The sequence below is a fragment of the Sorex fumeus genome, unplaced genomic scaffold (assembly GCF_029834395.1).
Source record: "Sorex fumeus unplaced genomic scaffold, SorFum_2.1 ptg000047l, whole genome shotgun sequence".
Taxonomy (NCBI): domain Eukaryota; kingdom Metazoa; phylum Chordata; class Mammalia; order Eulipotyphla; family Soricidae; genus Sorex; species Sorex fumeus.
In genome coordinates this window covers 16,901,699-16,918,274 of record NW_026606104.1, presented here as the reverse complement: position 1 = coordinate 16,918,274, position 16,576 = coordinate 16,901,699, and the positions used below count along the sequence as shown (strand labels likewise).

General features: G+C 40.5%; 1 protein-coding gene and 1 non-coding gene across 2 annotated transcripts in view; both read right to left on the bottom strand.

Moving 5' to 3' along the window:
* Positions 1-16,576, bottom strand: part of LPAR3 (lysophosphatidic acid receptor 3) — an 84,016-nt gene that overhangs the window by 44,519 nt on the left and 22,921 nt on the right. The window contains exon 2 of the mRNA XM_056123576.1: positions 12,045-12,801. Coding sequence (XP_055979551.1) covers positions 12,045-12,780 — 736 coding nt within the window. The 5' untranslated portion in view covers positions 12,781-12,801. The remainder of the gene's footprint in view (positions 1-12,044; positions 12,802-16,576) is intronic.
* On the bottom strand, positions 10,534-10,637 carry LOC130032253 (small nucleolar RNA U13). The gene has a single exon (XR_008793797.1). It is a non-coding gene; the product is annotated as a small nucleolar RNA U13 (small nucleolar RNA).

Here is a 16,576-nt window from a genome sequence, read left to right as displayed (position 1 = left end):
GCAACCCGGGGGGGGGGGGGGGCGGTTAGACTTTTAAAACACTGGGGAGAAAATGAGCAACAGTGGCAGTGGCAGCAATGTGAAAAGGTAGAATGGAGTCACATGTAATGGGATTTCTTTTAAGAAATGAATGCCCTATTCCTTCTTATACTAGTCATGAAGGTCTTTTCCGTCATCTCATTCTCTTCAGAATGGAGATGGGGGTGCCAAGCAACACTGCTTGCAGTCAGTGACTGAGAGGGCATACCACTTTTATACTCATTTCCAGTTTGTTATGGTGGAGGCAAATGCCCTTCTCTCCCCACCTATGCAGGAGCTGGGCAGTGGTGTCAGTGAGCTCCCAGGAAAGCATTGCTGAGAAAGTGCTCCTTGGCTGAGCTGCCAAAGGACTAACCAGGAGCACCTTGAGTCTTGAAGCTGTCAGTATGGGAGCCTGGATGATCTGACTCTGAAAAGACTGAGTCACGCTTCATTTGAGAGAGCAGCACAGCCACCACAGAGTGCCTGAGAGCCAAAAACCTTGTCATATAACGTGGTGCTTCAAAGAAGCAAACATTTAAAGCAGGTTTCTGTGATGCAGAAATCACTGCAAGCTAAACACAAATGAATTTCTGGGGACTCTGATTAGTATCTCTTGACCCCATGGTGTGTGTGTGTGTGTGTGTGTGTGTGTGTGTGTGTGTGTAAGAGAGAGAGAGAGAGAGAGAGAGAGAGAGAGAGAGAGAGAGAGAGAGAGAGAGAGCATCCCACTTATTTTTCCTCTTTCTTATGGATCAAGGATGTTTCATTGACAAGATCCACAAATAATGTGAAAGTCCTGATATCTGATCTCAATTCTTTGGAGACAGAGTACATTTCTGAATACTAGTAAAGGTGGTAAAAGTCCTTGGCCAAGTAGCCATCCTCATAGGGTTTGTTAGCACAGTGGGGCCAGTTTCTCATAAGGATTATCTAACAGACCCATCTACACAAAAGAAGAATGTGTTCTTTTTCAGGATTCTGAACCTGGCTCTTGGAGGCCAGGGTCTCACTTTAAATGTTTTATTTATAAATGTTGAAAAATTAAAATAAATTATTCAACAAAGGTCATCATACAGAGGCAGGAATCACTAACTGAATGGCATGGAGTAGGGGTTGGGGTGTTTATAGGTACTAGCAGTGCAGATACCAACTTATCTGCTCTGTGGTGACCAAGTGTTCAGATGAGCTTGAGTCACTAAGAACTGAGCTGTTGCCATTTGCCTCTGTGGAACCCCTAGTGTGCTTCCTCCTGGCACTCAGCTATACCATGAAACGCCATCATGGTGGCACCGGCAGCTGACCCTCATCCCTGTTTTTGTAGAGGCTATGACAGGACTGGGTACAAAGGGCCCTCTGCTGGTACACAACAGGCTCTTCAGAATGCAGCAAAGGCCCAAAAGCTGTTCATAGTGACTCACTATGTGCCATCATTAAGTCATCCATAGTGCTTATAATGTGCCAAGTTTCAAGCTAGGTGCTTTATGCACATTCTCTGATTGTATTCTCAACACCTTGCAGTGATAAAGGCGAGCCAAGTAAGTCACAGAGACCTGAGATCAATTGCACGGGGTCACACTACTTGGAAAGCCATCTATTTTTAATGAACAAAAAAAATCTGAGATCATGAAGAGTTTTATTCCCCAGGGAATGTTCTCATAGCTCTCACTACCATGCTACAAAATCTTGAGGACTAATAAAGGGTGAACTAAATATTGAGAGATTGAGTAATTTACAGAAATAAACAACTAGAAATCATTGTGATACAATTATAAACCTCATTCTTCAGGTAGGAATCATTTTCGCCCATTCACTTGATCTTGAAGAGTAGGGTCCTGAGGCCAGTCTGCTTGTGTTTCACTCACAGTCTACTACTACTATAAGGCAAGACTCTAAAGCAAGGGTATCATTTTTCTCATCTCATCTCATAATAATAATAGCAAACCCTCCCTCAGGCTGTCATGAATACTTTTCAAAAAGCCACAATATAGCACACAACAAACATGATGTGAGGAAATCTGTGTTCTACTATCAATTCCAGTTAAAAGCCACTTAAGTTCCCCAAATCTTGATTTCCTCATTTAATTCACTGTATTATAATCTCAACAAGGGTATGCCAATTCACATGTTACTCATTACATATACCAAGATAGATAAATCAGACCCAGGCTTTAAAGATGCATGCTGTATTTCAAAATGAAGGCATGAAAACAAGTAAGTGCATTGATCGAGATACTGACAAGATAAAGAGAGTTGACTCAAAGGAGAAAGGAATCAGATTTATCTAGGCAGAGTACAGAAAGAGCCAGAGAAGAAAAGTCCTTGAGTTGACTCTTACGAGATGAATGAGAGTTTCCCAAGTAGAACAAGAGGAAAGGTATGGGTAAAGACTCTGAGATGCAAAACAATGGACATAACTAATTAGTTATATCTGACTACAGGATGCATTTAGGGGAATGGCAGGAAAACAAGATAATAATATCTTTCAACTTACCTTGAGGATTTTCCATGAGACTGAATAAAAAACATGTATTACAACATGAAAAGACATAATGCTGCAGAAATGATATTTATGATTATTATTAAACTCTAGCAAGTTTCACTCTTGTGTGCTTAATTTTCATGCATTTTCTTCTAGCATTCATTCCCTGTTGTTAACTCTCTTTACCACGTTACATTTTTCCTCTCTTCCCTGTGAGAAGGGTAGTAAGATTTAACATATATTTCAGTAAAGTTGTGGGAGGGAGAAATAAGCAGAAAAATAGTCAGTCCTATGTCTCACCTACCATAAACTTTTCAAAATCCTTTAACTCACATTTCTCATATCTCTTTAGATCACAGTTATATAAAGAATTCACACAACTCAACAATGACAATAAAAAATAAGCTCCCAATCAAGAGATGAGCAAAAGGCCTGAATAGACATTCACTGAAGAAAATATGTAGATGGCTCACTGGTTCATGAGAAAATGCTCAACTTCACTAATTTTTAGGGAAATGTACACCAAGGTAGAAAAATATATCATTTCACCCATGATAATTTCAAAAATATTAGAAATAACAAATACTGACATTGGATAAAGAGAAGGTAACTGATACACTGTTAGTGAAATGTAAATTTTTATAGTCCCCATAAAAAATAGTATGATCTCCTAGTTAATTTTAATACTGGCTGGTGGATCCCAACCTGAAATTTGAAAAATACCTCTCTTCAAGATAAGAAAGCTTATGAAAGAATTTAAAAATATACTTCACCCTTTATTTTCTTTTGTAGTTCAAGATAATGCAAAAAAAAAAAAAAAAAAGACCCATTTCCTGGGAAAGAAAATGTCCCTGTGGTTCACATGGCATGTTGTTTGACAGTAAATAAAAGATTTCGAAGTAGGCTGTCTTGTATGTTTAGTGCTGCTGCCATCTTGCTTATACAAAGTAGGAATTCAAAATATAGGGCTCAGGATGGAGAACTAGCATAATGTTTAGAGTGCTTGCCTTACATGCAGTCATCCCCAGTTTGATCCCTGATACAGCATTGGTCCTCTGAGCACCACAAGAAATAGTTTTTGAGCACAGATTCAGTAGTCATCCCTAACCATGCTAAGTGTTACCCCAAAAGCAAAACAACAAGAAAAAAACAGGACTCACTTGGGTAGGATGTCAATGCCCCGTGGAGAGTAGAATCATATGCCCAATGCCTTTTTGATGAGAAAATTCAATAATAGCCTCTTTTACATAAAAGGTCCATCACACATCATAACCCAGAAGTGAGCAAGCATTCTACCTTCAGGCAAGTGAAATGGGAACACAATGCCTAACTGCCTTTCCAATCATGCACAGGTTTAAAATTCTCACCAGCATCATTACCATCACCACCTCCCTCAACAAGAAAAGAATTTGCCATTTTGATTTTTCATTTCCCTGAAAATGAATTTGATTTCTCTGATAAAATGACAATAAATACTTTTACACATGCCTAGTAGCCATTCATTTGTATGTCCTCTCCAAGGAGTCTCTATTCATCTCCTCTCCCTATTATTATTATTATTATTATTCTTTTTGTTTCTTTGTATTTTGTTTGTTTGTTTTTGCTTTGGGGTCACACCCAGCAGTGCTCATCTCTAATCCTGGCTCTGCACTCAGGATTACTCCTGGCAGAGCTCAAGGTACCATATAGAGTGCTGGGTTTCAAATCCAGGTTGGCAGCATGCCATATCTGCTGTGCTATCTCTCTAGTTGTCCCTTCCCCCATTTTTTTGATAGGGTTGTTGGATTTTTCCCTATTGTGCTTTGTGAGTGCTTTATATATATCCTAGATATCTGTTCTTTATCTGATATATGAAGTGTATTCAATATACCAAAAACCAATAACAATGATGGGTCTCATCCTCCTGACCCTGAAAGAGCCTCGAATGTGGCACCAACAGGATGACAGTGATACAGTGATATGATGTGTAATTATTTTCTCCCATTCAGTAGCATGACTTTTAATTTAACCTGAGTTTTTTTTTGGCCATGTAAAAACTTTTAAATTTAAAATAGTCCCATATTTAATTCTTCTTCTTTTTTTCTTTTTGGTATTTTAGCAGAATACTATAGGCAGTCAAGTTTTCCTCAATGTATTCTATAAATTCTTGTCTAATCTCAAGATCTTTAATCTGCTTTGAATTAATTTTTGTGTATGCTTCAGTTTCGGTGTTTTGCTCATGGTATCCAGTTTTCCCAGCACCATTTGCTGATGAGGCTTTCCAGATCCACTTCATGCACCTAGCTCTGTGGGCATAGATTAACTGTCCATAAATCTGAGGGTTTATCTCTAGGGTTTCAATTCTATCCCATTAGTCTGAGATGCAATCGTATTTATTTTTGTGGGGGAGGGGCACACCCAGCGATGCTCCGGGATTACTCCTGGCTCTGTACTCAGGAATTACACCTGACAGCACTAGGGGATCACCTGGGATCTGGGATTGCCCATGGATCATCTGCGAGCAAGGTAAACACCTTACCTGCTGTACTACCACTTGGGCCCTGATCTGAGAGTCAATTTTTGTACAACACATTTTTCAGAAGTACAGATTTATAGAATAATTAAATTATTTTAAAATTTAAGTTAAAGAATTGTGATTTACAATAGTGCTAATGATAGTGTTTCATGATTACAATGTTCTAACACTACACCCTGTACTAGAGTGTCTCTCCCTCCATTCATCATTGTCTCAGGTTCGCATTCCACAACGCCACCCTTCCATGGTAAGCTTTAGTCTATAGACTAGTTCTCATGTTGTGTTGTCATGTCTTTGACCATTTGTGACTCCCTTACTATATTTCTTTATAATCCCAATTTTTCTTATTTAAATTCAGAAAATGAAATAATTTCCACTTTCTTTTTTCTGACTAGTTTTGGTTATTCAGGGAGCTTTATGATTCCTTTGAAATCTTAGTAGAGTTTTTTCTAAGTCTTTTAAGAATAGAGCTTTCACGTGAACCAGCAATTCCACTGCTTGGCATCTACCCCCAAAACACACACAAAAAATTAATGTAAAAGTATTCATACAGTGGAGTACTATGCAACTGTAAGAAAAGATTAGAAAAAGAGAGAAAGAGAGGGAGAGAGAGAGAGAAGGGAGGAAGGGAGAGAGAGAGAGAGTGAGAGAGAAGAAAAGTGCCTGACACAGAAGTAGGTGATGGTGGGGGGAGGGAAACTGGTGGTGGGAAATATACACTTGTGAAGGAACAGGTGTTGGAACATTATTTGACTGAAACTCAGTCATAAAAAACTTTGTAACTATGTATCTCACCAGGATGCAATTAGAATTTTTTAAAAGAAAGATAAAAGCTTGCACTTCACTGCAAATTGAATGGAATTGAAGAATGTCATTTTATGCAAACTAAGTGAGAGTGTAGGGGGCTGAAGAGACAGTACAGCAGGTAGTGTCTGCCTTGCACACGGTCAATCCAGATTTTGTCTCTGGCACCCCATATGGTAACCAGAGCTTTGCCAGGAATGATTCCTGAGCAAAGAGCCAGGAGTAAACCCTGAGCACTGCAGGGTGTGGCCCCCAAAACAAAAACAAATGAAAAAATCAGAGGGTGGGCCTAGTACATAGTACAGTGGGTAGGGCATTTGCCTTGCACTCAGTTTACCTGAATTCTAATCCCCAGCATCACATATGGTCTCCCAAGCACCACCAGGAATAATTCCTGAGTGCCAGAAGTAACCCCTGAGCATCACTGGGTGTGACCCAAAAAAGGAAAAAAAGGAAAAAAAAGAAAAGAAAAAGTCAGAGGGTGCAGAACAAACACTGATGATCTCACTTATCTGTGGTATGCAAATAAATAAAACAAGGGAAAAAACTATATCAAACAATGACAAACCCTAGATCTTGAGACTTCCAAGCAGTGGGGAATGGGAGGGAGGGGATGACTAAGGTGAGAGGGATGGGGGTGGGGGTCCTGGGATATTTTGGTGACGAACATCAAAACTGTAAAAGTTAAAACTTTTTCAGGTCACACCCACCACCTGGCCCCCTGGCGCCGTGTAATCCCATCAGCGGCCAAGACTCAGAGACTATAAAATCCAGCTCCCGCGCCTGGGTGTTCCTTGCCAGGGCCCCTTGGAGGGGAGCGGGTTGAGCTTTCCTCCCTGCCCCGACCAGGGCTCCGGCAGCCGAAGACCTCCAGGACCAGCCACCACCATGCTGAGACCACTCTCTGCACACATGAAGGTACTGGCAGAGGGACAAACCTAAACTTAAATTTGAAAAAGAAAAGAAAGGAAGTGATTTCCTTCCCAGCATCGGTGGGACAGCTCAAAGGCTTAGTGGGACTGTCTGACAAACCTAGATCAGTGAGCTCATTTTGTATTGTTGCATGCAGAGGGCATGTTTCAAGGGCTCTACTGTGTCTTTCTGGCAGCAACTCCTGCTACTGGAGATGATTTCCAGCTGCACTCAGCTAGGGGTGACAGCAGCACAACCAAAGGTTGCCCTCTCCTGCAAGAATTGCAGCTGAAAAAACCTATGTGAGCACCCCAGCTAGGAAGTGTGACCCCTGGCCAGCTCATGTGTGAGCACCACAGTGATATCCAATGAGCACAATCACCAGAATGTGTGTGTGTGAGCCCCACAACTACAGAGGGAGCTCCTAGTGAGCATGTGTGCAAGTGAGGAGTGTGACAACCCCATCCCATGAGCCCCACAATCTCATGTGTGATTGGTGAGCACCACAACCAGAAAATGTGTAAACACCACAGTGTGTGACACCGCCCCCCTGCACCCCTCACCTCCTTTAGTCATTGCAATAAAAATGAAGGGAAGGCGAGAAACATAATCTCCCCATCCAGCTCTGTATGCTTTGGTGTGCAACCAAATGCCTATTAGGACTGGAACAAAAGCCAAAGGTCATCTGCTCTACATATCTCCTTCCAAACAGGATGACCAAGTAAACTTTTTCTGACTCACAAATGAGCTGTTCAACAATTGTACTGAACATGCCTCTGTGCTGCTTTAAACGTTACTACCGTCACATTCTGGTTTGTGCTATTTCTCCTATTGGGACAGTCTTTCCCTCCTGTGCTTATAAATGCCACGTGTCTTTCCAGATCACCACCCAAATCTTCTAAGAAATCTTCAAATTCTATAGTCCCACATTAAAATGAGATCAAGGTCCCTGGACTTACACAAGCCTTGGCTTTTCAGATGCTATTTAACAGACAGATAATATATACTAAAAGAGTGATTTCTTAATAATTAAATGAAGAGGCTTATAAAAAATTGATCCTGGACAGAGAGCTGACTAAAGTGACAGAACACATGTCTAGCAGCAATGAGATCCTAAATTTCATCCCTGGCACCACAGAGGATCCCAAAACCTCCAGATGTGACTTGTGACCCCCAATCACTCCTGGGTTTGATTCCAATTAAAAATAAAATAAAAGCAAGGGCTGGAGAGATGACTCACGAGTCTGGAGCACATGCTTTTGCATGCAGGAGGCCTGGGTTCAATCCCCAGCACTGTAGAGGTTCTGAGCACCAAGAAGGGAGTAGCCCCCAAGCACTGTTTGGTATGGCCCCAAGAAACAAAAAACTAAACAAAAAAAGCAACTGTGAGGCTAGTGAGCCTTATCACCACATGCAGCCCAGGGCAACCCTGATAATCCCACTGTGTAGGATTCTAGGGGAAAGGCAGGGAGAAGAAGAAAGGAAAAGAAAGTAATCCAAATTAATCTTCTCTACATCACATATATCAAGGAGTAAATGCAATGGCTTAGTATTTTACCAAAGGATAATTTAAGTAGGCAATTATTCTATAAGGAAGTATTGAAATTATATTTTCCATTTATCGGAGCCAACCTCTGCAATGATGGCAGATACTAACACTGGATGTTTATAATATCATTTGGGAGTCACTTGTTTTGAGTAACTATATTTTTACATGTACCAGATGGGGCAACTAAGGGCTTCATTTCTGGGGAGAGAACATAGTGGACACTTTGCTTGGATCCATTATCAATCAACAGGATTTAGAATTGGTTGTTGGTTGACAGTCTCTCTCTCTCTCTCTCTCTCTCTCTCTCTGACATACACACACATGCACACATACACACACACAAGGACATGCACACATACACATATGCACACGCACACACACATCCAAAGGAAACATACACTCCTTTCTTTTCATTTCCACTTTTCATTACTTCTTGTTATAAAAAAGGACCACTAAATTTTATAACCTGAAAACTGATCTATTCTACCCTAGATGAAAAAATTTAACCAATAAAGGGGGGAAATGTATTTCCAAATCTTCTGTTATCTGAAGAAATCAGGGACTGGGACTCTAAAGACCTCAGACCACCTGGCTTCTGTTTCCCTTCCCTGTGCCCATACTTCCCACTTTCTACAGATCCCTCAGTCTCACCACTGAGGAACTTGGCCAGTTCCATCACACCAAATCTTCTTCTTGTCATTAACCAATTCCCATTTTCAGCACCACAACTTCTTACTTTTTATGACAATTTCACTGGCTCTTCCGTTTTTACCCTTATCTAACATCACACTTGCAAAACCACAGCTCCTTTATTTTAAGCCCTTTTGTAAGTTCCAGACTGAGTTACAGACCTAGTGAAAAAAAAGTGACTATGGTTATTTCACAATCTTATTTCCTCTAAAAAAATTGTATGCGTGGGGACAGAGTAGGGAGGGGGACTGTGTGGGGCCACACCTGACTGCTCAGGGCTTACTTCTGGTTCTGTGCTCAAGCATCACTCCTGGTGGGCTCCAGGAACCAAATGGAGTGCTGGGTATAGGCAAGGCAAGCATCCACTCTGCTGTACTATTGCTCCAGCCCCTCCCGACCTAAAATTTTAGAAATATTTTTTCTTTTTGTGCTAGGTTAAGGAGTTTTCCCTGCACATGGTCAATCTCAGTTTGATCTTGGCACTGCATCAGGTTCTCCAAGCACTTCTAGGAATGATCCTTGAGCACAATCTTTCATATGTCATGTGGTATATGATTTATAACATACCGGGAAAGGTGAGATTCTTCTTTTAATCAAGAATGTAATTCTCAAGACATAAAGCCCAGCAAATGATTATGCTTGCAAGTTCAACAGAAAAATTATCAGTATTTATTGACATACCACTGAATACCAAATTTTAGTGTGTGAGTGAGTGTGAGTGTATGTGTGTGTGTGTGTGTGTATGTATGTATGTATGTATGTTGGGGGGTTGTCTTTAGGCTGCACCCAGCTGTGCTCAGGAATCACTTCAGGCATTTCTGGAAGGCCTTATGTGATGCCAAAGATCCAACCAGGGCAGCAACATGCAAGGCAAGCGCCTTACCCACTGGTACCCAAATTTTATTCTTTTTATTAACATCCTCTCCAGCAAGAGTAGAAAATGGATTGAAGGAATCCTCTTCTTTCTTGTTCCTTTCATGGTACCCAAAGGAGGAGAGGGTCAAAGTAGAAGATAGGACAAAGAGGAGACACTGCGAGTCTAAATAAATAAAATAAAATAAATTGTTGTAGAGTACGTTATTAAACAGGTGAGACAGGAATACAGTTCAAGTATCAGAGCTCACCCTGAAGAGTGTGGTACCCATGACAAAAGAAGTAATAATAATAAAGCCAAAACACACAGGCTCTGGGTCACCAGGTCAGACTTGGCATTGCCATGCAAATTGCTATTGCACTCTAAGCCAGTCTGCGTGTGCACTGTTAACTCTGCTTAGCTTCTTCACCTAGAAAACAAATTATCTACCTCATGGGGTTGCTTTAAAGACGAAGTATGCCAAGGTTTGTAAAGCACTCAGGACAATGCTGTACACACGTCAAAAACACGTCAAAAAAATCTGTGAACTCAGCCAGATCCTCAGTCTGAAATTAATTTAGCAATCAGACCACATGGCCGACAGACAAATCTTATCAATGTTTCAGAACTCTGAAGTTCACACCTCAGCACACACAACCTGCGTCTTCTAGTGATTCAGTCACCATCACTAACTTTTTTTTCTAAGTTCACATCAGATAAGTAATGTGCCAAATGCGGAACAAGATTTAAGGGAGGCACATGTCACACAAATGTGTGAACACTGAATCATCATGCACATGAACTGGAAAGGGACCCACCATCACTGATCTTTTACTAGCACTTCACACTAGAATAGAGACCCTCCTGGCCTCTCTCTGTAACTGCGTCAGTTGCTGCCATCCTTACAATGGGGGCAGAAATGGCCTATCTAATGCTGAAGACTCAAAGTTTTGGTTTTGCCACTCAACACTGTATCCAACTGTAACCCAGGCCTCTACCACGACAAAATAAAACAGATCTTGGTATGAGACTCAAACAGGTATTATTGGTACATGTTTAATAGTGCAAAGTAAAGCTCCTGAGAGTTGATAAAACCCACTATCCTAAAACCTCTTTCCTCTGTCTTTATTTTACTCCAACCAGGCTCTTGGCTACAACAAATCTGGTCTTTCCAAGGTCACCCAAAAAATGCCACTGTGAGAACCTTGAGTAAGACCTAATCTGACCCCACCAATCTGGATTTTATATATATATAAATTTATATATATATATATATATATATATATATATCCCTAAGCACAGAGTCAGGAGTAAGCTCTGAGCACTGCAGATTGGGCCTCAAGCTGCCCTCCCTCAGATTCCCATCATGTTGCTCCTTATTCCAAAGCTTCCAATGGCTCCTTATCTTCTTCAGAAATCAAAATCTGTGTGAGAACTACAAGGCCTAGCAGAATCCAAGTCGCCCCACTCCTGTCCCATGAGTGCTCTGACCACATCACCTCCTCCTCTGCCCATGCTAACTCCTCTCACTCACCACAGGCATCCTGGAGGTTCAATGCCTCTACACCAAACACATCTTCTTCCTGGAACACCCAGGACATTTTCCAGAACCCCTTCCCTGGAGTTTCATAAACTCACAGGAGTCTCGCCACCCCCACTTAGCTTCTCCAAAGTCTTTAGGTAAAAGCTTCCCCTCAAAATGCTTCCTGAAATGGTAAACGATACCTGCCGAGCATGCCTGCTCTTACTTCCCTACTTCATTTGCCCCCAGGAGACTCACTATCTTATAAAGTTTATAACAAAACACATTACAAATTGTTGTTTACCCCAGGCCAGAGAGACAGCACAGTGGGTAGGGTACTTGCCTTGCATGTGACCCAGCCTAGTTTATTCCCTTTACCTCATATGGCCCTGGAGCACTGCTAGAAATAATTCCTGAGTACAGAGTCAGGAGTAATCCCTGAGCATAATTGGATTTACCCCCTGCCCATTCCAAAATAAACCCCCTCCCCCCAAAATAAATGGTGTGCCCTCCACTGGAAGACTTTGTTTTGTCTTCACGTGCGAGTGTTAAGTTCCAGGCAACTGAGAATTTTTGTCCCTCGTCATTCACTGTTGTATGCCCTCCCCACGGAAGGTCTCGTATAAAGCATGCACTGCTAAATTCTCCAGCAGTATCTGCAGAGTGAAAAGGAACAAAGGTTCAGGTGGTTACTCTTACCTAGGACAGTCATCACGGTCTTCATTAGCTTCATGGGTGTCTTTCGGCGGCTGATGGACCCACTCACATGTGGAGACAAGACATTGGTTTTCCTCTTGACATACATGTAGATCCGCAGGTACACTGCAACCATGATGGAAAAGGCCACCAGGTTGGATACAGTCCAGAAAATGAGGTAACTCCTGCTGTAAATGGGGGCCAGGGATGAGCAGGTGGAGATATCACAAAGGCAATTCCAGCCCAGTGTGGGCACTGCCCCCATAAAGATGGCAATGGCCCAGATGGACAAAATGAGCAGCGTCACCCTCTTTTTGGTCAGGTTGCTGTGGACCCGCATGCGCATTATGGACATGTGGCGCTCCACAGCTATGACCAGCAGGTTGGTCAGGGAGGCGGTTAAGCTAGTGTCCAGGAGTCCCTGGCGGAGAAACCAACGGTTGACAGTCAGCGTTTTGGAAACCGGGCCAGTGTTAAACATCAGGAATACATAGGCGATTCCAGCAAAGAAATCTGCAGCAGCCAGGTTAGCCAACAGGTAGTAGAAGGGGAAGTGAAACTTTCTGTTTTTGATCACCGCCGCGATGACCAGAGAATTGGAAAAAAAAATGAACAAGCAGAAAAACGTGCCAAAGCACAAGACAATCACAAGCTTTGTTCCTGTCCATTCATCGGCAGTGACTGTGTTGCTCCTGTTATAAAAATAGTCCATCTGCTTATCGTAGTGACACTCATTCATGGTGGAGAAGGACAGAACATCCTAGAAAAAAAAATTTTTAAAGAAACAAAAATTACTCTTTGCAAAAAAAGCAGCTATTAAAGGACCAACTGCCACTGCTAAGCCCCTAGTTCCCTCCAGCTCCTGTCAATCTTTCTGCCTCTGTGTAAATATCCCTTATTCCAGGACCCAATTCCTTCCTAACACTGCATGTACCTCACATTGCAACTGCCGTGCTTGAGACAGGATAACTGGAAATTTCAGTTAGAGAGGACCTGCATCTATTTTGTCCAGCATGACACCACCATGACCCCCTTGGTGCTCTGTTAAAGGGTACATTTTGGGGGCTGGAGCAATAGCACAGCTGGTAGGGTAGGGCGTTTGCTTTGCACGTGGCCAACCTGGGTTCGATTCCCAGCATCCCCTGGGAATAGTCCCCTGAGCACTACCAGGAGTAATTTCTGAGTGCAGAGCCAGGAGTAACCCCTGTTCAGTGCCGGGTGTGACCCAAAAAGAAAAAAAAAAGGTACACTTTGACAGATATTTGCTGAATGGCTGGTGGGTTAGTTGAATGAATAAATGAATGACATATAGTGAACGTAGCAAAAGTCAAATATTCTTGACCTCACTGCCATCTCCACTTTGCACTGGTAACAATTATGATGACTCATATTAAAGCTTTTTCCTAGTGTTTTCCAGGAAGAAATTGACTCATTTCTTGTTGATGGGACACATTCCCGAATCAAGGGCAGTTTGGTAACCAAGCCAGGAACATTCTTGTCAAGATAATAGGGTTTGAATTACTCTTCAGTAACCAAATGACTTTCCCTAGAGATCAATTTCCACCTTTCCAGATTCCACTCCTGAACCTCAAGGTACACTTGTTAATGGTAACACTCACGCGTTAATAAGAATGTAGTGCTTGGCAGGAGACTTTCACCTCAATTCCCCCCTCTGTGTTTTTTTGTTTACTTCATCCTTATGGTCTCCTGATCTGAACTATATCAGTGCGGTTTTGTATATTAAATTTCCCAACTCTGCCACTTCAAGTCAATTTCCTTCCACCACTCACTATGGCTCCAACACAGTAGGTGGTGGGAAAGAGTGAGATGTTTCAGTTATACAATGATAAAGTACCCATCCTTCCACCAGTGCCCATTCTTCACCACCAATGATCCCAGTAGCCCTCCCATACCCCCACCCCATTCCCCCAGCCCACCCCCATCTCTGTGGCAGGGCATTCCCTTTTGCTCACTCTTTCCTTTAGGGTGTTGTAGTTTGCAATACTGAGTGGCCATCTATAGTCTACTTCTCCATCTATAGTCTACTTCTAGCATGCATCTCACATCCCAAGCGAGTTCTCCAAACATCCTTTACTTGGTGTTCCCTTCTCTATCTGAGCTGCCTTTTCCCCCAGGGGGAGATTAATTTTAAGGTTCTTTACACACTCTGCAAAGTAGATCAGATATCAATTTGAAGCTGTTTTAAGTAAAAACGTATCATTTTTTCCTAATTTGTATTTTAGTGATAGGATGATACTTTCAAATGGATTATATCATTTCTTCTCTGCCATTACAAATAGAAGGTAAAATTTGATAATATCATTTGGTAATGCTTATGATAAACTAAAAGCGGTCTCAAGAGACAAATAGTTCTAGTGCCTTTCAATTATAAGGAAGAGAACTCAATTTTAATAATGACAAAACAAAATTTACTTTCTTTGGCAAATACTCACTGATATTAGATAATTCTATATGGGAGATCAATATATCTATACTAAAAGATAATTTTCCAATTAAAAATAGAGATGATTTTGATAGTGTCATAATATGACAGTATATGAATATACTACACAACCCCTAAATCTTGAGAATTTAGATTATTTCAAATATTTTCATTTTACTTTTATGTTTTGGGGGGCTACACCTGATAGTGCTAAGGCCACTATAGTTTCATGCTTGTAGTTCACTTCTGGAGGTGCTGGGGAACCACCTGGAGTTGAGGGAGTGCACTCTGGACTCTTTTTCACAAATCTCAGTGGACACTCAGCCCACTGAGTTGTCCATCTGACTCCAATATTTTGCTCTTATAAGTAAGGTTACATTCTGTTGGGTTGTAATCTTTTCACCTTTCCTTAGGATTAATTCATAGATTTAAAACTAAAAGATATAAAGTGTATTTAAATGGTTTATACATATAATTAAACCATAATTAAGACAACATACTTTGAATACCACTGACAGTTGATGAGAGTTAAATAAAACATACCAATGTAGTGAAAATAAATTTAAATAATTAAGGCAAAAACTCAGCTTTTTATAGAATCCAAAGTAGATAAAAATGCAAGACAATACAAGACCATGTGAGAAATTCTAGTTCTGCAATTATTATCCTTTCTTCTACTATTAAAAGTTTTCATGCATTTTATTCTGCTATTTGCTTTATTTGGGCCACACATAACTGTGCTCAGGGCTTACTCCAGGCTCATTGCTCAGGGATCATTCCTGGTGGACTCAGAAAGCCATAAGAGGTTCTGGGAATTGAACCCAGGTCTGCCACAGGGAAGACAAGTGACTTGTTGGCTTACACTATCTCTCTGGCCTAATTTTGTTATATGTTTTAGATTGCTATTATTTCTATTAAAACATATTTCTATCTTATTAGTTTGTTATCTGTGATAAATTCATCAGCAGCATTAAAATGAATAGGTAAGAAATATGTCATTAACAGACTACAAAAATTATCACAATTTTCCTAATTTTTTGAAGATGTCTTAATTTTTTAAAATTTATGCTCACAAATTTGGATGAATGTATAATTATGATGCCCTAAAACCTCAATGATTTTTACTTCAAAAACTTGAAATTCAACTTGTCCCCCATCAAAACCAAAATGGTACATTTTTGTACATATTTTAACAGAAAATGTTCTGAGACTGAAAAGTTGTTTTATCTTACAAAGTTGAGAAACCACAGAAAAACCATGATTGACCAGAACTCCCACCACACCATCCCCAGCGTCCTAACCACAAAGACTACTTTGGGAGGAATAGACAATGCAACCAAAAAAAATTCACATAAGAAATCAGTAAGAGAGATTCCACAGAACATAATAGTCTGCAGCAACTGAAATTCATGTTTATTAAAGGTTACAGTAATATCAAAATTAGCTGTACAACTATTTTAACTACAAATAATTACAAAAATGTGCACCTTAAATATTTTTTAAAACTATAGGGAAAAAATCTTAAAACATAAATAGCTAATTTGAAATGGTAGAACTGCAGGTTACTTTTTAAAAAATTCTTTCCAATATTTTTATGTGCAACTTCTGAAATAAATTAATTTTTAAATGTTACAGATTTTGTCTTAGGAATACATATTCTACTTAATATATTCAACCTTTCTTTAACAACTATAGCCTGAAAAATCAAAACTAATGTTCGAAAGTAAAGCCACAAGGATTTGCTTCACTTATTATTATTATGTTACCAACATAGCACACTTTAGAAGTTTAAGTAAAAATGCAATTGAAGTGGTTTTCTATTCAACTTAAATCTTTGTACTACTATAAAATCTTCCATGCTGACAACTAAGTACATCAGCATGACACATTTCACCTCTGTCCTATAAGACACTTCCTAATGCAACTATCCCAGGCTTCAAAATGAACAGGAAGTTCTGTGACTTCACTGATTCTGATTTTTTTTTCCCTCCTCTGCCTCCACACAATGCCAATCTTGTTAACAGTTCCCAGGACATGGTTTACTACAGAGCAACACATTTTCTTAGCTGGAAGACACCAAAATTTTTAGTGA